The sequence below is a fragment of the Schizosaccharomyces japonicus genome (assembly GCF_000149845.2).
Source record: "Schizosaccharomyces japonicus yFS275 unplaced genomic scaffold supercont5.1, whole genome shotgun sequence".
NCBI lineage: Eukaryota > Fungi > Ascomycota > Schizosaccharomycetes > Schizosaccharomycetales > Schizosaccharomycetaceae > Schizosaccharomyces > Schizosaccharomyces japonicus.
The window spans coordinates 2,290,698-2,315,596 of NW_011627860.1; the positions used below are offsets into that span (position 1 = coordinate 2,290,698).

At 42.6% G+C, this 24,899-nt stretch overlaps 13 protein-coding genes across 13 annotated transcripts; 5 read left to right on the top strand and 8 right to left on the bottom strand.

The window, feature by feature from the left end:
- Positions 1–721: 721 nt before the first annotated feature.
- On the top strand, positions 722–4,482 carry SJAG_00963 (HAL protein kinase Ppk8). The gene is made up of 3 exons (XM_002172194.2): positions 722–2,550; positions 2,627–2,698; positions 2,766–4,482. The coding sequence occupies exons 1-3, from the start codon at positions 1,424–1,426 to the stop codon at positions 3,043–3,045; spliced, it is 1,479 nt and encodes a 492-aa protein (XP_002172230.1). The 5' UTR covers positions 722–1,423; the 3' UTR covers positions 3,046–4,482.
- On the bottom strand, positions 1,285–4,634 carry SJAG_00962 (nucleoporin Nup45). The gene is made up of 6 exons (XM_002172193.2): positions 4,484–4,634; positions 4,048–4,429; positions 3,899–3,997; positions 3,724–3,832; positions 3,344–3,635; positions 1,285–3,292 (listed from the first exon to the last, which is right to left on the bottom strand). Exons 1-6 carry the CDS (start codon positions 4,563–4,565, stop codon positions 3,165–3,167), a joined length of 1,092 nt encoding a protein of 363 aa, XP_002172229.2. The 5' UTR covers positions 4,566–4,634; the 3' UTR covers positions 1,285–3,164.
- A 198-nt stretch (positions 4,635–4,832) lies between these two features.
- Positions 4,833–7,057, top strand: SJAG_00961 (mRNA cleavage and polyadenylation specificity factor complex subunit). The gene is made up of 3 exons (XM_002172192.2): positions 4,833–5,030; positions 5,140–5,192; positions 5,264–7,057. The coding sequence occupies exons 1-3, from the start codon at positions 4,869–4,871 to the stop codon at positions 6,027–6,029; spliced, it is 981 nt and encodes a 326-aa protein (XP_002172228.1). The 5' UTR covers positions 4,833–4,868; the 3' UTR covers positions 6,030–7,057.
- On the bottom strand, positions 6,164–6,774 carry SJAG_00960 (fungal protein). Its single transcript, XM_002172191.2, has one exon. The coding sequence runs from the start codon at positions 6,670–6,672 to the stop codon at positions 6,262–6,264; it is 411 nt and encodes a 136-aa protein (XP_002172227.1). The 5' UTR covers positions 6,673–6,774; the 3' UTR covers positions 6,164–6,261.
- A 319-nt stretch (positions 7,058–7,376) lies between the features above and the next one.
- SJAG_00959 (translocon gamma subunit Sss1) lies at positions 7,377–8,093 on the bottom strand. The gene is made up of 3 exons (XM_002172190.2): positions 7,927–8,093; positions 7,659–7,761; positions 7,377–7,549 (listed from the first exon to the last, which is right to left on the bottom strand). The coding sequence occupies exons 1-3, from the start codon at positions 8,024–8,026 to the stop codon at positions 7,537–7,539; spliced, it is 216 nt and encodes a 71-aa protein (XP_002172226.1). The 5' UTR covers positions 8,027–8,093; the 3' UTR covers positions 7,377–7,536.
- Positions 8,094–8,341: 248 nt separating this feature from the next.
- Positions 8,342–8,869, top strand: SJAG_00958 (DNA polymerase epsilon subunit Dpb3; the record flags this gene model as incomplete). The annotated part of the gene is made up of 1 exon (XM_002172189.1): positions 8,342–8,869. One exon carries the CDS (start codon positions 8,342–8,344, stop codon positions 8,867–8,869), a length of 528 nt encoding a protein of 175 aa, XP_002172225.1.
- A 121-nt stretch (positions 8,870–8,990) lies between these two features.
- SJAG_00957 (uridine ribohydrolase) lies at positions 8,991–10,540 on the bottom strand. Its single transcript, XM_002172188.2, has one exon. It carries the CDS (start codon positions 10,379–10,381, stop codon positions 9,377–9,379), a length of 1,005 nt encoding a protein of 334 aa, XP_002172224.2. The 5' UTR covers positions 10,382–10,540; the 3' UTR covers positions 8,991–9,376.
- A 404-nt stretch (positions 10,541–10,944) lies between these two features.
- SJAG_00956 (tRNA ligase Trl1) lies at positions 10,945–13,296 on the top strand (the record flags this gene model as incomplete). The annotated part of the gene is made up of 1 exon (XM_002172187.1): positions 10,945–13,296. The coding sequence occupies one exon, from the start codon at positions 10,945–10,947 to the stop codon at positions 13,294–13,296; it is 2,352 nt and encodes a 783-aa protein (XP_002172223.1).
- Positions 13,297–13,324: 28 nt separating this feature from the next.
- SJAG_00955 (RNase P subunit) lies at positions 13,325–15,108 on the bottom strand. Its single transcript, XM_002172186.2, has 6 exons — positions 14,684–15,108; positions 14,471–14,618; positions 14,348–14,410; positions 14,215–14,307; positions 13,676–14,162; positions 13,325–13,622 (listed from the first exon to the last, which is right to left on the bottom strand). The coding sequence occupies exons 1-6, from the start codon at positions 14,786–14,788 to the stop codon at positions 13,460–13,462; spliced, it is 1,059 nt and encodes a 352-aa protein (XP_002172222.1). The 5' UTR covers positions 14,789–15,108; the 3' UTR covers positions 13,325–13,459.
- Positions 15,109–15,313: 205 nt separating this feature from the next.
- SJAG_00954 (proteasome regulatory particle) lies at positions 15,314–16,438 on the bottom strand. Its single transcript, XM_002172185.2, has 2 exons — positions 16,252–16,438; positions 15,314–16,204 (listed from the first exon to the last, which is right to left on the bottom strand). The coding sequence occupies exons 1-2, from the start codon at positions 16,351–16,353 to the stop codon at positions 15,605–15,607; spliced, it is 702 nt and encodes a 233-aa protein (XP_002172221.1). The 5' UTR covers positions 16,354–16,438; the 3' UTR covers positions 15,314–15,604.
- Positions 16,372–20,530, bottom strand: SJAG_00953 (hypothetical protein). Its single transcript, XM_002172184.2, has one exon. It carries the CDS (start codon positions 20,026–20,028, stop codon positions 16,561–16,563), a length of 3,468 nt encoding a protein of 1,155 aa, XP_002172220.1. The 5' UTR covers positions 20,029–20,530; the 3' UTR covers positions 16,372–16,560.
- SJAG_05209 (P-type ATPase) lies at positions 20,496–24,498 on the top strand. Its single transcript, XM_002172183.2, has 3 exons — positions 20,496–23,521; positions 23,568–23,694; positions 23,749–24,498. The coding sequence occupies exons 1-3, from the start codon at positions 21,871–21,873 to the stop codon at positions 23,963–23,965; spliced, it is 1,995 nt and encodes a 664-aa protein (XP_002172219.2). The 5' UTR covers positions 20,496–21,870; the 3' UTR covers positions 23,966–24,498.
- Positions 23,646–24,776, bottom strand: SJAG_05533 (hypothetical protein). Its single transcript, XM_011050669.1, has one exon. The coding sequence runs from the start codon at positions 24,725–24,727 to the stop codon at positions 24,140–24,142; it is 588 nt and encodes a 195-aa protein (XP_011048971.1). The 5' UTR covers positions 24,728–24,776; the 3' UTR covers positions 23,646–24,139.
- Positions 24,777–24,899: the final 123 nt, after the last annotated feature.

The following is a 24,899-nucleotide window of genomic DNA, read 5'->3' on the forward strand; positions in this document are numbered from 1 at the left end:
CCCGTGTGTTTTGCCGACAAATATCAACCACCAATCATACACGTGTTTTAGATCGCTCAAATGAGCTTGTTCCGGCGAGATAGCTCAATGAGTCTTGATTGGCGAATAATTCCTGACCGTCTCGAACACTAATTCATTTGTTGACTGTTGTAAAATACTGTCTACTTATACGTGTAAATGCACTTGATGACTTCAGGTGGCACACGTTCTTGATTCAAGCAGAATTTTTAGACCAATGAATGAAAATAAAAGAAAGACAAAATTCTGTGGGTTCAGTTTGAAGTGATTTTTGTCGAGGAAGCACTGACGGAGCCTCTTATATCAGGAGCATGGAGATAATCCCGCGGGAACAAGGTCTCTCAGACGAACCTGACGGGCGATTGTTTTATGTCGCCGCTTGAATTTTCTGTCATAGCAGTTCTAAACCTTGTTCACCGTAACTCCTATTATTATTCTGTATTTTATATATTCACTGATTTTTTTATCGTCAATCTGATTGTTACTTTCATTCACTTTATTATGTATCACAAATTACGTTTTATCAACTATATTATATTGTTTTATATTATTATTGTTTTATATTATTATTATTATTATGTTTATGTTTATGTTTATTTTTATTTATTATTTTTTGATTTTCTTACGGTTTACGCATTCCTTTGTACGAGCGGTATTAACTCCTCCTTTGTCTTGCTTTGTTGTCCATCTAGTTTACTAAATTCATTTTTTAAGAACGCGGTGTATGACGTAATCCACAGTCAGTTCCTGCCTCACCTCTCACTCGCTTGTTCGAGCCTCAATAGCTCTCGTCGAAAAGCCACGCGACGCTTTGTCATCGCGGCTTTCTGGTGTTCTAGAAAGTAATTGGTCAAATCAGCCATCATGTGGTTGAGATTCTTAGACTCGCGGCGGCCTCCAAGGACAGAAGAAGGCTCGTCTCGTTTCCGCTTCGTTTATTGTCGCTAATATCGTTTAGCATCGCTTATCATCGGAGCGGAAAATAAGCTCTTCCCCAACCACCGTGCTGCTGCCTGGTACGTATAACCTAACAACCTCGTCAAAAGTAAGTTTTTTGCTGCTTCTGGCGTCCTCCCTCTCGTTTTGCACTCAATTGGACGAATTATTATGGAATTGATTAAGTAAGACCATCTAACGTCTCATTCTACGAACCAATTGCTTCTCAGACTCTGTTTCTTTTTCGTTGACCAGACCCACGTCCTTGGCTGCTGGTTTCGAGTAAGCTCGTGGAGGCGAAAGCTGAAACCCACCTGGTTCTGAGCAATTCCGAATAATCCATCTACGGTTTCATTGTAATTATTGTCTATCTAAGCTCTACCTTTCATTATTGTTTGTCAGAATAACATACGGATTTTGTTCCCCTTCTGTCTATATACAATTACTCCTTGAGGAAGTACCTGACAAAATGACACCCTCTTACGATCGGGACGGAGTCATCGATCGTTCTGGCGGTGCATTGCATGATAATAGTGCACCAATTATTTTGATGAATAGCTCCAGTTCATCTGGTTCTTCCGACGACCGTTCGAGCCCGACAACAATTAGAAGACATGTGTCTTTTCGAACAGCTGTTGGAACTACTTCTTCATCATTACCTCGTGGAAGCCCTGGGTTTGTGTCGCTGCCGGATACCTCACTTGCATCTGATCCTTATAACAATCCTTACAGTAGAATCAACCGCAATTCTCCTCCTTCAGATCCACGTGAGATACCTCCCCAATTTCATTTCAAGAAAATATCGCACAGCAGAAGCGTTTCGAGTTTTCGTAACCTTATGTTGGAGCAACGGAATCAACGAGATTTTCTACTCGTTGACGACGTTGAAGAAACGAAGCGCAAAGGCGATAAATCCCCGACAAAGGAGCGCTCATCATTGCATATTCGACAGGGCTCACTGGATTTAGTACGCGTATTGAATCCGTGGTCTTCGTCCAAAAAGAAGCGTGAGCTTCGTAAAGTAAAATCTTCGCAAGAGGTTGCACTCCGGCAACAAGTTTCGCGAGTTCCAACGAAGTACGGCTACGTTGAAGAACTCATTGGTGAAGGTGCAGAAGGGCATGTCTACACCATTGCGACGCCGAACGAAAAAGGCATTAAATATGTAGCCAAACAATACCGTCAACGCATGCCCGGAGAAGGCGAGCGCGAGTATGCAAAACGCGCTACGGCAGAATTCAACATTTGCTCGACGTTGCACCATCCCAGCATCATCCGGGTGTATGACGTGCTCGTTCTCAACAAAAAGTATTATCAGATTATGGAGTACACGCCGTACGATTTGTTCACGTTGGTGAAGGAAAATCAACTGTCTAATGAAGACAAGCTTGTACTCTTCCGCCAGCTTGTGGCCAGTGTTGCATATTTGCATTCGGTTGGTCTAGCACATCGGGACATTAAGTTAGACAACCTAATGCTCGATCAAAAGTGCAATCTCAAGCTCATTGACTTTGGAAGTGCATTTGTTTTTCAATATCCCTTTGAATCTAGTGCGGTACAGGCACGAGGTCTCATCGGCTCAGAACCGTACCTACCGTATGTTCGCGTCCGCAGATACATGCAGCGGTTTATATGTACAATTTTGTGCGGAAGACTAACAACAATTATGCAGGCCCGAGGTTTTCCAGCATTATTCATATGATGCCCGAGGAATTGATGTCTGGTCATGCGCTATCGTGTTCTGGTTCGTAATCTACGTCTGAGAGTAGGCGTGCGTATGCAATTTGTTACTAACCGGCACATGCTTTTAGTTGCCTTATGCTTTTACGATTCCCTTGGAAAACACCCAAAATGACAGATCGGTCGTATAGAAATTTTATGGAACAGTCGAAGCTTGATCCTTCTCATGTAAAACTACTAGATTCCCTTCCAACAGATTCGCGACCCATAATCAAGCGCATGTTACAACCAAATCCAAAAGACCGATGTTCTATACAGGAAGTTTACGAATCAGAATGGGTCCAAGGTATTCCTGCGACGCTCGCGGTTTCGAAAAATACGGACCCGTCCATATACGCGGCAACGCCTTAAAAGTTAGGCGCGACACTCTAATCGTCTCCTTTCATTCACATTTGCTCCATCATTTTAAACAATAACCCCTTCCCTTTAACATTTTAACCAGAAAATTGACATCGTGTTAAGACGTGTATTTATTTCCGAAAACCATTTACAGAGCCTGCAGAGATTTGAAGGCGTTTGACCTCGTCATGAACTTGCGCAAACCGGTTGCTTAGTGCCATGAAAAGCTTGTGCTCTTCCTTGAGAGAGCGGACAAGCGCTGCGATCATGTTAGTTGAAACTGTTACGTGACGTACTATACTCGACTTACCCTCCGGGCTATTGTTTTGAGGCATAGATTCCACTTGCTCCAGGTGTTGCTCCAATTCACCGATGGTAGCGGCATACACTTGCGTGCGCTTTTTGGCATCTCTAACGAATTCATCAAAGTAATTTACAAGAGGATCATTAGATGTGTGCGGCAAAACGGCACCCGGAGTTTTCATCACATCAATGATTCTTGTGCTTATGCGGGCATTAATCGTGTCTTTGTCCACAATGTTTTTAACGTCTTCCAAGCAGTCTGCATCTGTTTCCAATGCAGTTGAAGTGGAAGAAAGACGCTGGATGAGTTAGCAAAAAAAATCGATCCGACTCGGATGGGAGCGAATTGTTGAAAACAACTCGTCACCAATTCTTTTTTAAACTTACTCTTTCCACTTCTGCAACATCATTTGGCACTGTGTCCACAAGTTGCCGGACTTGAGCAGCACTCTCATTTACCGTTTCAGAAAGCTGGATCTGGGCAAATATTTCTTTTCTTTGTAAGTCATGTTAGTCAAGTGTTCGTGGTCTTGCCGGAAAATCAAAAAATTGTGAAACATACTCGATGCTATCAAGAGCATTTTGGGTAGCCGCGTCTAAAGCAGAAAATCGAGTGGTCGATTGAATTGGTGTGACATTGGAAGCAACGGTATTTGCTTGACTGTTGTATTGTCTGCGTCAGCATCTCAGCAAATTCAGAAGATAACTTACGGCACAGCCTGTTGTTGCTGCTGCGGTTGTTGCTGGCCAAACAACCCAAAGCTTGGCTTTGTTGTAGTAGCAGTATTTTGTTGTCCAAAAAGACCGCCGCCAGTTGTTGAACCGAAGACCGGTTGCGTCTGTTGTTGCTGTTGTTGTTGATTAAAGCCGGAACCGCCAAACAAGCTCGTTCCCGCGGCAGGCTGCTGTTGTTGTGTTTGTCCGAACAGAGACGGGGTTGTTGTGGTTGTCGTAGCTGGCTTTTGACCAAATAAGGAAGTCGTTGTCGCAGGTTGTTTTGTCGCCGCCTGTCCAAAAAGGCCTCCTGTATTGGTTGCAGGTACATTCGTCGTTGTTTGATTTAACAATCCCGCACCTGGTTGCGTGTTCGTGCCTAATAGAAATTGTGTTAATGAATGAGAACAAAACTCGAATTGCTGTAACATACCCGCATTGTTTTGTTGGCCGAATGCCGGGGCAGCGGTGTTTGTGGAGCCAAACGAGAACAGAGGTTTGTTCGAGCCGAACATGCTTCTGTAGTAAGATATAAGGGTTTGGATGGAGGGAGACCGATGGTAGAGACAGCTCTCTTTCTTCTGTGCTGCACTCACATGAAAGCTTTGGTGTAGCAGGTGTGCAGTGCGGTTTAGCGAGTAGCAACGAACGAAAACGAACTTTACCAAAGTGCATAGAACTACGTTAAATATATTAAAGATCCTCAACGAAACATAACACACATTCGCTATACTAGATAACGATGCTGCAAGAGCTCAGTATTTCGCATTGCGGTGGATATTGCTGGCACTCAGAGACGTGTAGACGACGTTTCCTCCATGTCGAACGCAGACGAGAGTAGAACAATCGATGAAGACGACGAGTACCTGTACGGTGAGTCGTACGCGCAGGCCAGCGGCGATGAAACGCACGGAGAATCGACTCGGGCTGTAGCTGAAGGTACAATGGCTGTCGACGGAGAGACGGACGAAGACGACTCGGTATGACTCGTGAAATTTGAAAATGTTCCAAGTGAGACGTAGAGGAGGGGTTGACTACGTTGTTTGGAAAGGCTGATTAATTGATAATGATCATCTCTAACACTCACAGGACATCGAGTTTATCATTGATACAAAACCAGGCGAACGGGCAGAACCTCCCGGGTAAGACTCATTCTGAGCAACAAAGTTGTCCTCCTACACAAGTATGTTTGCTAATACGGTCGTTTTACTAGAGCTAGCAGTGCCGGAGCAAGCAATGTAAAGTTTACACAGAGGCCTGCAGCACCTGAAAAGGCAGGCGTCGAAATGAAGTCTACAGAGATAAAAGAATCCTCAGAAAATGCCCCGAAAATTGACATTGACAAGGTCCCAATGATAGACGGAAAAAGTATTTATGATGTTGACCTGGAAAGCTATGAAGATAAACCCTGGCGGAAGCCAGGTGCGGACATTACAGACTACTTCAACTATGGATTTGATGAGTTTACATGGGCCGCGTACTGCACAAAACAAAGCAAAATTCGCGAGGATTACACTCCACAAAAGGTGCTTTCAAGCATGACTCAATTGGCTGCACCCACTGACCTCTCTGCTCTACCTCCGGAGGTTCAAGCAATGATGGCCGCCGGAGGATTTCCACCAATGCCTCCCATGCCGTCGGGTCCAAACAATGGACCGGAAGATATGGCTACTGCCGCAGCTGCCGTGTACGGTGGACGGCCTGGAAGTGTCCAAGGTGGTGCCAACAATCAGCATCACCCCCCTCAACGGCCGCCTTCCAACATGGGCGGTGGACCCGGTGGTCGAGACGATATGCGTGATGCTCGTGATCAACGTGACATGCGCGACAATCAACGAGACAATGTCCGCGACAACTCTCGTCGGCGCGGACACTCTCCCGACCGCTCCGAACGGTCGGACCGTTCTGACCGCCCCGACAGAACTGATCGCTACGGCGGTTATTCTCGTTCCAACCGATACCGTCGAAACAGATACTAAAAAAATCGAGACCTACCACAGCCATGTGGTGATGATGACAAGGGCATATCATCCTCCAAAAACAAAAGTTCCTTGCTCAAAATAATTGCCGGTTTTGCCTGCCATCACTCCCAGCCTGCTATTCTACGTGGTCGTTTTTTTTAAAAAAAAAGCAGATCATTAACTACGTACAATGTACATCACATAAAAGAGACATAACAAGGACGGAATTCGTTAAAGAACGAAAAACTCTTTAACGGCCGTTGACCTCATCGTCAATCTCGTCAAGCATCTCCTTGGAGTGTTGCTTGGTTTGTTGAGAGACGTTAGGGTTCTTGAGAGAAGCCTTGAAGCCACCACGAACGTTACCCAAGTTCTTGCCCTTGGCGTAGTAGTCGTCGACCAAGTCTTCACCTCCGCGAGGAGCATCGCCCATAACGTTGTCGTCGCCGAAGTCCTCGTCCTCGAGGTCCTCGTTATCGCCCATCTCGGTGGTGCGGAGAGGTCCATCAGTAGGGTATCTACTGCGGCCCTTGGACTTGGTTTGGTCGGTCTGGTGGTGAGAGCTCAACCATTCCTCTTGACGGTGCTTAGACTCCTCAGAGACGTTGGGGTTGTGGAGGGCGGCCTTGTGACCGGCAATAACGTGGCTAGGATCAGACATTTTAATGTTGTTGAAATTCGTAAACTTGAAGACTCTTTTTGTAGATCTCTGTTTTGAATCAATCTGGTGAGACAGTGCTTGAAATTTGTACAGTATTTATCCTTTTCGGAAGATAAATGACAGCATGAAACGTCAGAGCTTGCCACTTAGTAAGTCTACGACAATTCTCTCATTTCATTTTCTATGTTGTTTATAGACTCATGACCTGGTCAAGTCTTAACATAATCTTAACGTCAAAGTCGATTGCTCGAGTTTCGGATCGAAAACACAAAGAAGGAACTTGAATTGGTAGGTGTGGCTATGTATACGTAGAACAATTTATTGTAAATGGAGTGAATGTCGAACAAGACGAAACGGAGATGAAATGAAATTTAGAGAAGCGGTCAGTCTGGCAATTGCCGAATGTAAAGGGGATTGGAGATACCAATGGTCGCCTTTCACGCCAGCCATATACTAAAGAGAGGTCCAGTTAAATCAATACACTTGAGAATTTTAGACCTAAGACTACGACGACAACTTGCTGTGCACATGCAACCAGCCCAAAGACTACTAACGCTAAGCACTACTGAAAGAACATCAATTCACAATAACAACATCCAGTTCTCACTACGTATCAGACAACTGGACCATAATACTCTACAAATTACTCTCATCCATGATGTCAGTCCACGTGCGCGCGAATACTCATTAGCGTCGCAACCCTTACGCTAAGTCGCGAAAATGCGACTGCTTGCGATAATATTGCAACCTTAATTATAATTACGTCACGGAAGTTCGCAAAACGTGGTCACCACACGGCATTTTGAGTTCGTTTAATGGATTACGTATTGAAGCAATCTTTATTTGTAATGCATATTAAATTCGTTAAGCACTGCCACTGCGTAATTGTTAGCCCAGAGTACAACAAAACAAGACCAGCATCACAATGACTGCCGATTTTGGCTAGCCGCGCCGAAAGGCGCGTCTGCATCCGAAATTACACGTACACCAACACATTGTTAATAGGAATGTGAACCAATTTGATAATATAGCCAATGAAACCCATCAGAATAAAACCGGCGGCGACGGCCTTGGAGACACTCAAGAATTCTGTCATGTTAGCAGAGTGGGTAGTGGGGGCGGGTACTGGTGGTGCAGAGTGGGGAAGTGGGATAGCCCCACTTAACACCAGAGCACGCTAAACCTCGCAAAACACAATAAGGAATCTCAGCGAGATGCAGCACACTTTTCAGTTTCTGCTCATCGAAAACATACCCTTGCGGTTAGGCTTCACGCAACGCTTGACAAAAGCACTGCCCTCCTTGTACAAAGTCTTGGGAAGCTCAGAGAAGTCGTCCGATTTTTCAGCAGCCATGGTGATATGCGGTTGTTTTGATGGGTGTGGGAGTGTAGGCGTTGAGGGGAAACAGCCGGGCTGGACAAGTTGTCCTCATCGCATCTTGGCAGGGACCAAATAGTGACTACTAGCGCACAGCGGTATACTGAAAACGGCTTTCGAACGCGCTTCCGAATAACACTTAGCGTTATCTAGGCGAATGCACTATTATACTTACCGTGCTTCGAACAGACACAGTGGAACACGCTGTAGTTCACTAACCTTGTTTTCTTATATGAAGCGAGACAAACACGACGAACTTTGTCTTTCTTCTCCTACGTGTTCGTGCATTTTATGTCTGAAGAAGCGAAAACAGAAGCTGAGACCTCTTCGGCAGCATCTTCTACGGCGACGCCGGCCTCAGCACCGGCTGCTGCGGCTTGGAAAAGTCGCTTCCCTCTTGCGAGAATAAAAAAAATTATGCAGGCTGACCAAGACGTAGGAAAGGTCGCCCAGGTCACTCCTATTATCGTTTCAAAAGCCCTGGAACTGTTTATGCAAAGTATAATAACCGAATCTTGCAAACAAACACGTCTTCACAATGCAAAACGCGTCACGGTGTCGCATCTAAAACATGCTGTTCAGAGTGTAGATCAATTCGACTTTCTACAAGAGATTGTGGAAAAGGTCCCGGACGCGCCTGCAATTAAGCCTGAACGGAAGTCAAAACGAACGCGTTCCAACGCTGCTTCGAACGAAAACGGAGGTTCCAATTCTGGAAAGCGTAGAAAACGTCCAGACAGCGAGTCTACCAGCTCGAAACAGTCTGCTGCGGAACCCGTAAAAGAAGAGAGTGCCGGTAGTGAGGAAGCCGCTGCTTAAGCAATCTGTGTGTTGCTGAAAGACTCGTTACGCTGTCATCCAAATGCCGTCTTTTGCACTTTTAAACACACACACCAACCTATATGTATACATATGTTCACAGACGAACGAAAAACGTCTTCCCAACTCTGTTCCTTTTTTCCCTTATATTCTTCCCGTTTACAATTATTCCCTCCCTATTCCTCTTTTCAGCTTTTGGTTTTGTGTGTGTTACATGGTATAGCGTATTGGAAATTATTCCCCTAATAAAAACGAACGACGGAAAAGAGTTGATCACAGCCGCTAGCAATAAGGTAAACACCGTGCTGGATGTTGCAACGATGTGTAGCTTCCCCCCGTTCACAACCCTTAGCGGAGCCAGGGCGGTTTGAAGTTAACTTCTAGGTCACAAAAAGGTCTCCAGGAGCATGGGTGGGCTACTGGAGTCAAATAAGAGTACAGGAAAAAACGTGTGCTCGTCAGGGAAGCAAAAGCAGCTCGCGGCCGTACCGCCCCTGACTATGCATTCTAAACAAGCATTTCCAAAACCGACTGGCGACGGTCTTGGATGCGACGTACAATTTCCAGAATCATACTCCAAAACCGAGGAACGTCCATCCTGAAAACGATGTTGACGTTGTTGACGGGTTCTGCAATTTGTCCCCAAACATCGCAGACCGTTCGTCCGAGTGTTAATGCATCCAAACTCACTGAAGTGGTCATTGGTTTGAACTCGGCCATGTCCGGCCACAGTGCGGCAGCCATGGCGCAAGCATCGTGCACAGGAACGCCTTCTTTGAACCCGTACGTCTTCTCGTATGTGTCGCTGAACGCCGTCATCACATCAACCAGCAGAGCCGCGAAAGGTGACGGGTGTTCACGAAGCTTCTGCAGGGTAGCACGGTCAAGAAGCACAGTATGAGTGACGTCTAATGGAACCATGTACAATTTCCCCCTAAGGGAGTTCGCCTCAACGACTAAGCGAGCGGCCTCAGGGTCTGCATACATGTTGAATTCGGCTTGTGATGTGATATTGCCTACTCCAGTACTTCCTCCCATAAACACAAGCTTCTCGATATTACTAGTAACGTCGGGATATGTAGACACCAACAAGGCAACATTTGTTAACGGTCCAGTAGCCACATACACTACCGGACGTGGATTGTCCATAATTGCCTTGTACATGTTGAAAACCGCATTTGGCTGCGCAGACTTCTTTGGGTTGGGGGGCAAAAGTTTTGTGTTAGACAACCCGTTCTCGCCATGGATATGGGTAGCGAGTTTGTTTTCCCGCATCAATGGTTTGGGTGCCCCTCGGTAAACGGGGACACCGATACCAAGCAACTCAAGGACAGCCAATGCATTATGTGTTGTGTGTTCGATACTGCTGTTACCGTGCACCGTGCTCACTCCAAGCAAATGGCAGTTCTCTGCATATGAAGCAATCATAATAGCAACAATGTCATCATGTCCAGGATCACAGTCCAACCACACGTCTAAGGGCTGTGCCAGTTGTTCCATTGTTGTTACCATATTTGCAGTCAAAAAAATCGATTTCGTCTATGTTTATGCAAGTAGTAGATGAAAAAAAAGAACGAAAAGCCCAAAGCAAGGAAGTAAATAGACTACCTTTCACTTCCGTTGAACGAGCCGGCTTTTATTGTGTGGCATACTAATGTTTACCATTTATATGTGGTGGTGAGTTTGGATATAGCGGACCCTAGCCTTAACCCTTCCTTTCTACGAGTGCAACATCAGTTGTGTTTTCCTTCGAAACCGACGTCTATTGCGTTGTTTTTTTGGCATTCAAGGTCTAAAAATTGTCGTTTATTAATTCTGTAAACGGATTTGTTGCTTAAACTGTATATAACTAGGGTTCTACAGGCTTCAATCGACCCGGCCTTTGAATACCAATTTTGTCTGTCATTTCTCTGTATAAGTATAGGTTTTGATATTCAGAAGTTTATTCGTGTTTTCTCATTTCTTTTGGTGCTTTCGGAAGAATAAAAAAAGTTGAGGAAAACTAAACGTACTTCGTAATTTTTTGAACAATTTCCAGGGCAGTCATTGAATATATTAGAACAAAAAATTATTACATGGATTCCCATACATTAATATCAACCTTGGAGGAGTATGTGCAAAAAGGTACTGCTATCTTCTCAGAATCCAAACCAACGGTGAGAAAGGTTGACTTTGAAGTGCCAGGCACATCCCATAAAGTTACCTCTTGGCGTTTTTGGGAACAGGCTTATCGCATCAATGTGTCGAATAGCAAAAAGAGAATCAACCGTGCAACTGGTGAACTTGTTTCTCTCCCAACTTGCAGCAGAGGTTTGTTTTCCTTCACGGATCCTGTGACGAACAAACATAGCATTGTAATTCGCGGCTACGACAAGTTCTTCAGTATAGACGAAGTGGAATGCACAAAATGGAACAGTATTGCAAAGGAAACACAGGGTCCTTACTATTTAATGGTGAAAGAGAACGGCTGCATCATCTTTATTAGTGCGTTGCCAGATGGAACGCTATTGGTAACAAGCAAAAACGCAATTGGCGATGATACGGAACGTCTTTCACATTCTACGGCTGGCCGCCAGTGGCTTGAACGGCATTTGGAAGCCAGTGGTCACACGGCACAACAACTCGCAGAAACATTACGGGATATGAATGTTACTGCCGTTGCTGAGCTTTGTGATGATGAGTTTGAAGAACATATTTTGCCATATCGCGGCCGTCACCGCGGTTTGTTCTTGCACGGATTGAACGAAAATTGTCCCGATTTTAAAACAAAGTCCCCAGAGGAGGTAGCAGAATTTGCTGGAAAATGGGGATTCCATCCTGTCGAGTTTTTACACGTTGACACGGTAGATGAACTACATAAGTTTTGCGAGGAAGTTCGTAAAACGGGGCATTGGAAGGGTAATGCTATTGAAGGTTTCGTTGTGCGCAGTAAACGCCTTGTTCCAACTGAAGACGGTAATTCGAAGACTGTTGATTTTTTCTTCAAGTACAAATTCGACGAGCCGTATGGGTTGTTCCGACAATTCCGCGAAATCACAAAGATGTTGATATCTGGTGAGCGCGTGGTGTATCCCAAGTATAAAAAGATTAGCTCTCGGTATCTACAGTTTTGCCGCCAAAAATTCGAGGAGCATCCAGAATTGCGTGAGCATTTCTCTAACAATAAGGGAATTATTGAGCTCCGTGATGAGTTCTTTGCCTTGACAAAGCTTAGTTCACTTGATATTGTGAAGGCCACTTCAGATGAGGATGAAGAGGCTGCACACATTGTGTTTGTGCCTGTTGCAACCATTGGATGTGGAAAAACGACTTTGGGAATTGCACTCCAAAAGCTGTTCGGATGGCCCGTAATTCAGAACGACAATTTTTCTAGCGGTGCTGGCAAACGTGGCTTTACCAATGCTATCATCAATGAACTGAATCAAGGCCAAAGGGTTGTTTTCGCTGATCGAAACAATCATATTCCCAAAATGCGTCTCGAACTAAGAAATTCCATTTCAACAGACGTGAGTGGTGTTCGTTATGTAGCTCTTGTTTTTCGCATTGATGAGGAGATCTCCAAATTTTTGGAAGAAAGAGTTCTAGCTCGTGGTGATAATCACCAGTCTATTCGTGTATCTGAAGGTGCGGGAAAGGTACAAGGAATCATGCGCGGTTTTAAAGCATCGTATCGTCCTTTTGATCCCGAATCTCCCAACGATCGTAACTTTCATTTGGTTATTAATCTCAATCCTAAAAATGGTACTCTTCAAAACATGAAGATCGTTATTACGCAGTTACAAAAGGCGTTCCCTGACTTTGTTCCTCGTATTCCCACCAATGAAGAGTGTGATGCTGCTTTGCATTATGCCATTCATGAGTATCGTCCCACGTTCACCAAAGTATTTAAGACCAAGAATGACACTTCTGTTCAGTCGATTTCTTACTTCGGCGCCTTCCTAGACGAACCTTCAATAATTCCCAAACTGATAGGTTCATTGTTTAGTCAGGTTCCGGACGTCGATCGCACTATGTGGGATCATTTAAAGGCAAGTGGTGCTGTTCAATCTTCGTTTCATGTTACTATGATTCACAGTTCAGCAAAGAAGGTGAAGATCAACGATAAGCCTGTATGGAAGGAATACATAAAAAAATTCAAGTCGTCGAATCCGGATAATATGGGTTCTGTTGAGTTTACTGTTACTGAACTCGTCTGGAATGATCGCGTTATGACTCTTAGAGTAACAATTTCTCCGGACAGTGAATGGGCTGGAAAGACGACAAATCCCGAGCTTCATATCACTGTTGGAACAGCAAATTCGGATATTAAGGCTTATGAGTCTAATGTTTTATTGGCCAAGCTCAGGGAAGGCACGAACGAAGGTATTCACGTTCTTAAGTTGCCTTGGCATTGTTCCGTTAAAGCTACTTTGAAAGCAAAGTATTAGAAGGACAAGTTTCAGAAAGGTAAAGTTGATAGTTTTGTGTTTATAATTTTGTTCGTCTTTTTGTTTTGGTAAGTTAATAGAAGTTTTACGGATTTATGCATCTTTATCAATTTCGACTTTCTGCCTTATAGGTTGACGTGATTTATTAATGTTGCCGTGTTATCTATTGAAACAGTTTCCATGTCCAACGGACAGAGTTTTGCTTCGCTCTTGAAAGTGTGTAAATGGCGTTCTCGCCTGAATAATTGTGAACATGCACTTTACCAATCCAACTCACTGGAGTACAAGGATAGCCGACCAGGCCAGTGAAGAACCATTCAGGTGATCTAATTGTAAGGAGAAGTTAGTTGTTGTAAAGGACGCGTTAATGTTGACATACTGGATGCGTGAGTATAGACAAAGACATATATCCGGTGTAAGCAAACCAGACACTGTTATCTGAGTAATGTCACCCGTCTGCGGCTCTCCAGCATTCTTCATTGGAATTGTATATGTGCTAACGTAAGGGTCTGTTGCATTCGTACTCTGGAGGAGAGGGGAGTGTAAACCGAGTAAGGACATGTATTCAAGGATGTCAAATGCGTTTTCCTTAAGAGTAGATAGATCATCATCATCGTTATTTTTATAAGGAAAGTTGGGTTCGAAGAGAACAGGAGGAATTTTTTGAGAACGGAGAGTATTATGCTCTAAGCGAATTGGTTCGCAACGCACGGTAAACGGGGCTGCTTCTAAAAAATCCTGGATTTTATCGGAGGGACAGGTTGCAATGAAGTTGAAATCGGGTAAACGTTCCAAACCCTTCCTCAGTCTCTCAAAATTTTTGGAACCATATTTAAATGGGGTGTCAGAGATGTTGAATAAGGCATCTATATAATGCCGGTTAGTATTATATAACGAATTAGATTCAATAAAATTTACCCCATCGTGTATTTTTTGGTTGGTTACCGGAAGCCTTTGCGCTTAATCCTGCACAAAGGTAGGTATCTTTATCCATGGATATCCAGATTGTTCCTGTACACGGTTAGATCAGTGATATGAAAGTGAGTTATACCATTGTATAAAGCTATAGATGAGCTTGAATCAGGCAATGAGTCGCTTAGCAAAGTAATAGTTCCTTCGTAAAACAATTAGCAACTCGCTGAAAGAAAGAAAAAAAAAAAAAACAGTTAAGTACCATTTTGGACAAAGCTTTCGTACAACGAAGATGAAAGAAGGCAGCTAGCATTCGCGCTAAAGTAGAGCGTCTTATGATTTTGTATAACTGTTTCAAATTGGGAGTAAATAAACTCACAGTCTGGAGAAGAAGGAACGATGACGTGAAACTGGTTTATGTTAGTGAATGTTTGCAATAAGGAGAGTTGCTCGGTGCAGAGAATCAAGGTATTACCTTTTTATTGAAAGGATGCAACAGCGATTGACTTTCATAATAGGAACTCTTCTCTACAGTTCCGGGGTATGTATCGACGGAAAATGAACATTTTGTAGTCGCCATATTGCAACGTTATAACGAAATAAAATATCTGTTGAATAACACGGCCAAGAATAAACCCAAAAAAATATATTTATCGGTTGCAAATACTTTAGCTTTACTTAATGCATATGTACACGTGTATTAACAAGTGTTTTGAAAGAATTCTTGAACGAATTCAGTTATTCGGTGGTAGCTTTAGGTCATGTCACAGCATGAACAAAAGTTGAGGAAATTAAAACTTTGACGTTGTTATAAATGATTTGCAGGTAGTGATAGCTTGGTCTAGGTATTTTTCTAATTTACTAAAATTACTACTTATTTTTTTTTTTTTTTCGCTTTATTATATCATTAATGAAAGGAATAAAAATAAAATACTCTATAATGAGTTGATAAAATTAAGGATACTTAATAAATACTTCTAGACAGTAATGATCTCGAGCTCTCTGGTCCTATTTTCTAGAACTCTTCCATACTGTTTAAAGAGATCATTTATTGACAACCATGCGCTATATAAAAACTCTTCAATCTCTTCTTCACCCCTCCCCATCTTTATTAACAAATTTAATTTCATTAAGATAACATATGTACCTTCATTCATCAAACGAATTTCATTGTCATAAAACTTTTTTGTTGCTTATAAACATAACTGTCACGGTTTACCAAAAAATAAAACGTCAGAAAAAAGAGTAGTCATGGGTAGAGAAGTTTTGGATGGTACGGTATGTTCAATACGTTGGTTCGTAACGGTTACTTGTCACTAGTAGTGAAAGCTGAGTTTTGGTTGTCGCCCCATATAAGACACAAGAAAGATAGGGCAGGCATAGTGTTACAAAACAATTACAGATCCAAGTTTAGGTTCTGACAAGAAGCAATAAACTCCTGAAGAACGATGCGATCGGGGCAACATTGCATGGCAGTATGTCCTTCCTTGTCAACACGTAAGGTATCAGCCCCAGCTTTCACGAGTTCCACAGCAGCATCGACATGACCTTCTGCGAGAGCAAAGTGCAAGGGAGTGTATCCGCAGGAATCGGAAGCGTTTAAAGGCGCCTTATGAGACAATAAAATCTTAATTGCATTCACGTTACCGACTGCAGTGGCACGATGAAGAGGCTGTTGACCCTGACGGTCCTTTACACGAACGAGTTCAGGTTTACGGTCGCAGAGTAATTGCAGCAGGCGCATACGACCTTTTGTTGCTGCGTAATGCAAGCAGGTCTGTCCTCCTCGAGTAGTAGCTGAAATATCCAAATCCTCGCGATTTAAAAACTCTTCTAAAACAGACTCTGGATTGTTCTTGTTGCAAATAGCGATCATAAACGGTGTCCAACCAGCTTCATCTTGAGCATTGATGGTTGCATCTTTTCTATCTAAAAACAACTCAATTGCCTCTAAACTTCCCATTGAACATGCCCAATGGAATGCAGTTCGTTGATCCTGTGCAAAAATGCGTTAGTTTTGAAAATTCAGTAATATTTTCGTACTTCATCAATCTTATTCAGCTCCGCAGGAGATTCATTAAGAATAGCTACTAGGGTAGCTTTGGAGCAATTTTCGAGAACAGCTTTAATCAATTTTGTACTCATTCTTATTCTTGGAGGTCTGTAAGTAAGTACGTCTGTACTTACTCTTGTGTCTACTTATAGGTGTCACCCTTACGTTACACACTTGGTGAGGAGAAGCATGGGAAATCGGCAATTTGGGGGTCTTTAGCAAAACACAGTAAGCTAGTGTATCAGTGTTTATGATCTTAGAATGTTATTCATTAATAATAATCGTTAATAATACAAAACTTATTTTTCGGGAACACTAGGTTGAATAGGCGCCGGTGCTAGCCAACGCTGTATCAGAGTTGGCTTGTGATATACATTCATCGTCGGAATAAAATGTCCTGGTGCAATATATCGTAACGCTTCCATCCAGTTCTTATGATCCGTCTCAGTTTTTGCTTCCAAACGAATCACTTCCTTATCTCCAAAAATCACGATCACGGTTTTCGCATCCTTCATTTCCAAAATAGCTCGCAGTTCAGCACTCTTCGGATCTTTTCTGTCGGAACTTGCTGACCAAAATATTTTTTTCGTAGACGAATCAACCCATACAAATCGATCGGATCCCGCCATTCGCTTGGACACGGCTATGTCCCGACGAAACGCAAACTTTGATTGAGCAACATTTCGAGATATAGTCTTGTACTTTGTCATACACATCCCCGATTCACAGAGGGAGAGGCATTTTTTGGCTTCCGAACTTTTAGTCTCATCGTATGTGTAATGTGGATAACTGCAACCAATGTAACCAGGATCTCTTAATGGCGTCTTCCTAAACGTATTTGAGCTGCTAGTATCGCTTTCAGATGGCAGTGTCATAATGTCAAATTTAGCAAGGTTTTTAACAAACTGACTCTTCGTTTCCACTTCAGCGGGTGTTTCTGGCAGCTGAACGTAGTGAGGGCCAGGCGATAATTTGGGAGCTTGAAACCGCACAATCTTTTTGCGCTTATGCGGTGTTAAATTATCAAGGGCACATGGCGAATTTTCATTTCCTGTCAGAGTTGAAGGGTGCAGATATTTTAGAGACAATTGAGCGATAGCTGCGCGCCGTCCAGCACTCGAAACAAAACCATGACAAGAATTCGGCGACCGCACAAGGGCCGGTTTCAGTGGTGTTTTCATTGGCCTTGCAACCGATGCATTAGAGTTGTCTTGTTTGTGCCCGGTAGGAGCAATGTCTTGCGTAAGGTTGGAGAATATTTCGGCAGTATTCAGGCTCGTTTGAGGGCCTAAACAGATGGGTTGAGGAGGAGAGAGCGAGCTTTGGTTTTGTATTGCGTCAAGATGTGGAGAAGAATTTGCCATTTTTTTAACAGACGTAGAGAGTAAGTCATGATTTGAAGACACGAAGCGGTTTTCTGTGGGGGATGAAGAGGGCTTATGTGAATTAGGAGAATGCTTTGAAATGCTTGAGTCATTGACCTTTGATGTGGAAGGACCGCTTAGCACCCTGCGTTCGTTTGCAGAAGGCCTAGCAGCAGGAGTAGGCGTACAAAGGTGTAAATTGGTAAAGTCGGAGGAGTCTTTTAAAAACGAAATGTTAGAAACGGGCAAGTCCGACATGTTAATAATGCTTTCTGAGGGAACATCTGGCAATTCCTTCCTTAATTGTTCAATTTGTGAAATAGCAGAAAATCCACGGAGCAAAGATTCTTGCTCAATATTGCTCATTTGGGTTCCTGGGGTACTGACCAAGCTTGCTTTATCATTATGATTGGTTCCAAATAAAGAACGATGTCCACATTTAAGACTTGAACTATTAGGATTTGTAAAGTTGTTTTTTGGGTTTTTTTTAGCAGAGGATTTGGTTTCCAACGCCTGCAAGATTACGTTGGTTATGTCTGTTTCTTCATTCATGTTTTTGACGAAAGAACCATGTACGCTGGTTGAATGCTGGACTGATGGCTCATTGACAAAAGATACACTGTCTTGCTGACAAAAATCAGAGGTACATTTTGACGATGATTTAAGACACGACATGCCTTGAGTATTCGATATGTTCCTTTTTGCAGAGGCGTTGTCTAAATTATGCCATTCAGTACCACTAATCTCAGCTGGATGAGTTTCACTCATTGTCATGCCTTCTGTATCGATCGAATCACATTCATTATGTTGAGATGATAATATCATAGTGCTTTGTTGTAAAATCTCATTTGGCTTCCAGTTGATTTTGGAATCAACCATTTCAACAGTAGACGGAGTAACAGTTGCAGGATTATTCACGTTGTCAGAACTTTGACATGATATTTTTGATTGTCGTTCCCGAGGCCGTTTTAGATTCCCAGAATAGCAATTAACTGAATCAATCGGGTCCCGTTGTTGAAGCCGGGAACTAGTAGAATTGTCACACTCGGGTGATTTTAAGTCAGCTGGAGACATTTTGAGGGCACTTATGTTTGAAATGGATTCCGTGGTTAATTCACCTTTGGAGACCCTCACCATACTACTCTTGGAGGAGCTGCTATGGCTTCCATTTAGTGATAAGTTTTTCTTCAAGTTGAGGCTCCAAGGTGATTTCTGCTGCTGTACAAGCGCTTGGCGGGGATTGAAAGAGACAAGTTTCGAGAGTCGAGAGAATGACACCGTACGAGGTTCAGATGGAGTACCTAAAATATTAGACGTATGCGTGTTAATATCCGCCCCGATTGAGCTCTTCGTATTAAGTTTCAAATTTGCAGAATACTCTTTTGCTCGCTGTAGAGAGACACCAAGGGATACTGGTTTCACCTCAATCTTTGCTTTGTGAACTGCAACAGGTAAAAGAGAAGCTTCACCAAGGCTTGAGGAAGCTGAAGGAGATGAAGGCGCTTTTGTAGGTAAATTGGATCTCTTATTTGAAGGACTTTGATTTCTGATTGGAACTCTGCTTGGCAATCGTTCTTGCGACTTCACCTTTACAGGCGAATCGTTTGATTTAGCGGACGAACTTAATTGAGCTTGGTCTTCACTCTGTAAATCAAAAACGTTTTGTTGGCGACCTTGTAAATCTGAAAACTCAGTAATCGAAGGCTCGTACTGTTCTCGAACATAATTTTTAAGCTGAGGAGACTTCTTATCACACTCTTTAGTCTCCTTTGTCGACACCGGAGAAGTCTGCTTCTCATCCTGACTCGTTGTTTTAGGGATTTTTAAACGTACTAAACTCGAGTTTGAAGCTGTTAAATAGCTAGAGGATGGGCTCTGGTGGTCACCAGAAGAAGAGTCACTATCCAGCTGAAAGCTTGAGGAAGAGGCCGACGAATATGACGGTGATGCATTTAAGGAGTGAAGAAGATGACGCTTGAGAAGCTTAAGTACATCACCAAATTCAGTGATGTATTTAGTTCCATTTCTTAAACGGATAGGATCCATAGGATGAAAAGTAACTTCTTCCATTGTCTGATCAATTTCATTTTTATGAAATTTCATCTTATGTTTGTAATACCGAATTTTATCAAACTTTGATTTTGATATTTGATCAGAACAAACAAGTAAAAGACCCTCAACCACAGTCATGTACTTCTTATTATATTTAGAAAAGGACCTCAGCTCATGAATTATACGTCTCAAGGCGACTTCAAGATTATCATGTTTATCCGTAATTAAGTGGAGATCAAAGCAAGCGGTACGTTGAACATAATGCAATTTTTCTTGTAGGTCGTGAATCTTTGTTTCAAGCTTTCCAAAGCGATCACAAAACGAAGACGAATCCATAATCATTGAATCCATCCTTCGCAGATATAAAGTAGTAAATACTTATCGCGAGGTCTATATTCCCATAAACACAACGGGTAAGTGCTGTGTGTAGCTTAATATGGAGGAAATGCACATTTGTTTATCGTTTATGAATTAATGAATCTGTGCAAACGTAAACAAATCGCAAAACCAGACTAATCAATTTCAGTGGAAGTTTCAGACATTGCACGAATAAATATAGTAAATTAACAGAGGAAAATGAAGAGTAACGGAGCATTCCGAATTGCGAATGCCTCAGTCCGTCTAGTTAATTCTGAATAAAAGTTCATTCGTTCATAGCGCAATATCGTGAAATTGAAACACAGAATTGTAGCAATAACACTACTTATTTGTGCTTAATCAATCTCCTTTCCTACTGTTAAACCGATTTTGTATTTTGTTGTGTGTCACGATACATCCTTAATTGTAAACAAAATAACAGTCAGGCGCAGCTTCCCAGAGTTTCATTGGAGCAAATACGAACACATATCCTATCTAATTTCGCTAATTGTGAACACGTTCAATTTCTTGGGGAAGAAGTTCGGTATTATTAGAAGCCTACGAGACACACCACCCCTCTTGAGCACTACAATCTGGTAAATCCTAGGTCTGGGTGTATCGTACTTTCCTCCATACTTCATTAAGAAGAACCGTGGCATTACTGTAACTAACTGACGGCCATTTTGCTGCTTAACGACTGTTTGGTAAAGTACGGATTACGTCTTTCCAGCTTGGTCCATCGTGGGGCACTATGAGAAGATTCTTCAGTAGCAGCGATAATGATGGACCTGATATTCCAATGAAGGTGCTGGATAGCTCAAGGGACAGAAAGAAGTTGTCTTCACGTTCCTTCGGCAATTCCCGGTTTTCGTTCGATGAAAATGAGGCCGAGTCGTTATTGATACAAGAAGACACGATTTCACACATTTCGGACACTAAAGACCGATTGGATACTCGCACTGTATATGTTGGTCAATCTTCTCCAGAGTTTTGTGGAAATGCTATGGTCAATACCAAGTACAATGCATTTACATTTTTGCCTATCTGTCTCTATGAACAGTTTAAATACTTTTACAACATGTATTTCCTTCTGGTTGCACTTTCACAGCTTGTACCCCAACTTAAGATCGGCTACATGTCCACTTACATCGCTCCTCTGTTATTTGTTTTGGCTATTACCCTAGCAAAGGAGGCTATCGATGATTTGAAGCGTAAGCGGAGAGACATCGAGGCTAATTCTGAAATTTATGAAATTAATGGTCGCTCTCTTTCTGCAAAAGATATTCGGGTCGGCGATGTTGTACGCGTAGAAAAAAACCAACGGGTACCGGCCGATTTGATTTTACTGGAAACAACGTCTGGCGAAGAAGCTTTCATTCGTACTGATCAGTTGGATGGTGAAACTGACTGGAAACTACGCGTTCCTTGTTCTAATCAACATGATCAAGGTGTATTAGGTTGTCGATGTTCCCATGAAAAGCGTTCACGAATTCTACGGAACATTTATGCTAGATGAACATCAGGTTCCCCTTTCCGTTGACAACACGCTCTGGGCTAATACTATCCTTGCAAGTGATCCAGTGTACGGAGTTGCAATTTATACAGGGTAAAGATACACGTCAATCAATGAATAGCTCAAAAGCAAGAACGAAGTCTGGCCGCCCTAGAGACGAAATTAAACTTCATTTCCAAGGTGCTTTGCGGTGTCGTTTTTTTATTCTATGCATCGTTTTGACTGTTCTTCAAGGATTGGCGGGGGACTGGTACATTTCTGTCTTTCGTTACCTCATTTTATTTTCCAGCATTATTCCAATCAGTTTACGTGTAAACTTGGACATGGCCAAGGTGGTCCATTCTCGTAACATTGAACGGGATCCTGGCATGCATGGAACTGTCGTGCGTACTACAAATATCCCGGAAGAGCTGGGTCGTATAGAGTTTTTGTTGACCGACAAAACGGGAACTCTCACTCAAAATGACATGGAGTTGAAACGGCTGCAAATTGAAACCATGGGCTTTTCAGGAGATTCAATGGACTATGTGCAAGCTTGTTTGAGTGAAGGTGCTGAAGGTGATTACGATCCCACCGATACCAAGAGTATCGTTCGTAATACTGTGCTCGCCCTTGCTCTCTGTCAGAATGTAACGCCCACAACTAATTTGGATGGTACGATATCGTATCAAGCTGCGAGTCCTGATGAAATTGCCATTGTTCGTTGGACTAGTTCAATTGGACTTGTTTTAAATCATCGGGATAGGCATTCAATGACCCTGAACGATAGAGTCTACTCCATCCTTCAGATATTTCCGTTCAAGTCAGAAAACAAGCGAATGGGTATTGTTATCAAGTCACCCGAAGGTCGCATCTGTTTTTATCTTAAAGGCGCTGATGTTGTGATGCAGAAAATCGTGAAACCTAACGTTTGGCTGGAAGAGGAGTGCGGTAACATGGCACGAGAAGGACTGCGAACATTAGTTATTGCTCGGAAACAGCTTACGGAGTCGGATTATGCCAGTTTTCTGAAAGAATACAACGAAGCATCACTCATTCTTGGCGATCGCCGGGAAGGGGCGATGTCAGAAGTCGTTGGGCGTTACCTTGAATGCGACATGGATTTGCTTGGCCTTACTGGTGTTGAAGACAAACTGCAAAAGGATGTCCGTGTAACACTTGAGCTCTTGCGAAATGCAGGAATTAACATTTGGATGCTTACTGGTGACAAGGTTGAAACGGCCCGTTGTATTGCCGTATCATCAAGATTGGTTTCTCGCGGACAGTACATTCACACGGTAACTCGTCTTTCATCTCGTGAAGATGCCTACAATCATTTGAATGTTATGAAGGAAAGCCCTAATTGTGCCCTACTGGTTGATGGTGAATCTTTGGACTACTTTTTAGAATTTATGAAGGAAGACTTCATTTTAACGGCCTCTGGTCTTCCAGCCGTTGTTGCATGCCGATGCACTCCTACACAGAAGGCAGAAATTACAAAGCTTATTCGACATGTATGTCAAGCTCGTGTTTGCTGCATCGGAGACGGTGGTAATGATGTGAATATGATTCAAGTCGCAAACGTCGGTGTTGGAATTATGGGCAAAGAAGGACAGCAAGCAAGTCTTGCTGCTGACTTTAGTATCCATGAATTCAGCCAATTGTCCAGGTTACTTGTTTGGCATGGACGTATCAGCTATAAGCAAACTTCAAAGCTTGCCTTATTTATTATCCACAGAGGTTTAATTATTTCCGTTTGTCAAGCTGTTTACAGCGTAATCTCAAAGTTTGAGCCCATTGCTTTGTTTCAAGGCATGCTTCTTGTGGGTTATTCCACCATTTACACTATGTTGCCCGTATTCTCGATTGTGTATGACAGAGATGTGAACGAAAAGCTGGCCTTTTTGTTTCCTGAATTGTACAAAGAGATGCGGGAGAACCTTTCATTCAGCTTATCAAAGTTTTTGACATGTGCCGCAGTAAGCGTTTACCAGGGTATGCTGATTCTTTTATCATTGTCCTTTCCTAACACATTATACAGGAATTGTTATTCAGCTGTTTACCTATCTGTTAATTGGATTCGCCGACGAAGGAAAGATGCTTTCCGTTTCGTTTACGTGTTTAATATTAAATGAATTAATAATGGTCGCTTTACAGATAAACAGATGGTATGCCATTTTTTATGCCACTTCCGTTGAAAGAAGGCCACTAACAAGTTTTAGGGACACGACAATTATTATGGCTGAATTATTGACACTACTCATGTACATTCTAAGTATACCCTTTTTGGCGGACTACTATGATTTATCATTTCTCTTGGAAGCAAAGTTTTATTGGAGTTCGTTTATCATTCTTTTCACTAGTTTGATGCCAGTATGGACCATTAAGACAATTACTCAACGATTGAAGCCTCCTAGTTATGCCAAACTTCAACGCTAGCGAAGAAGAAACCCATCCTTACATCTTTATATGTGACAAAGTGAATAAGTCTCTTCATCGTGTTCATGGACTGGTTCCGGTTTACGATTAACCTTGAGAGACATGGTCGATTGCATAGTTTTGGGTAAGTGTATGTTTTTCGTACCTCAAGAAAAATGTACTATCAAATCAAAGTCACGCTTTCTTGCCGTATGCTTCAGCATCACCCGTGCAAGGCATCAATTTGTCTAAGGCTTGTTTGTACCAAGTGTTCTGAGATGAATCTAAAGAATCCAATGTTTTAACAAATGACTCAACCAAGTTCTGTTGACAAGCCGTTTCTCGTATCAGCATAAGGCGTAGTAGACGTAGACATTGTTGTTGAATATAATCGAATAGACGAGTAACATCAAAATAGTCTTCAAAAAAGAGGACTGTCCCGTTCAGTTCTTCCTTTCCCATTGGAGCGCGGCTCCGTTCTACCGCCAATTCATGAAGATCAGTTAGTCCCAGGTTCTCAATTGTTTGTAGTAAAAACTGAAATTCATTCGTGAGTTTTTTTAATTCTTGGTCACAGTCTGTGATAAGTGAACAGTACTTTGTTTCAATGTATTGAATCCTTTGAGACACCTGTGTAAGTGACTTTTTCACCACGAACGCGTCCACGGGTTTCACCTTTTTCTGGACGGGTTTAGAAAGACAAGCGTTTACCGAGAGTTGAATCTGAGGGACATTTCGTCTGCTCTTTTGTCTTGCAAGTTTAGTAAATTTCAACGTATCCATGCGCGTTTAAAAGAATGCCAGCAATGGTTTAAAGAGTTTTAAGTGCTTTGTAAAGGACAAACATGGGACGCGACGCGTTTCGCTTTAAAGTTCAAAATGCATGTGTTACGTCATGAGCAAATTAAGGTTTTCGCTTATATTTTAAGCGAAGCTATAATAACAATTGGAAGTA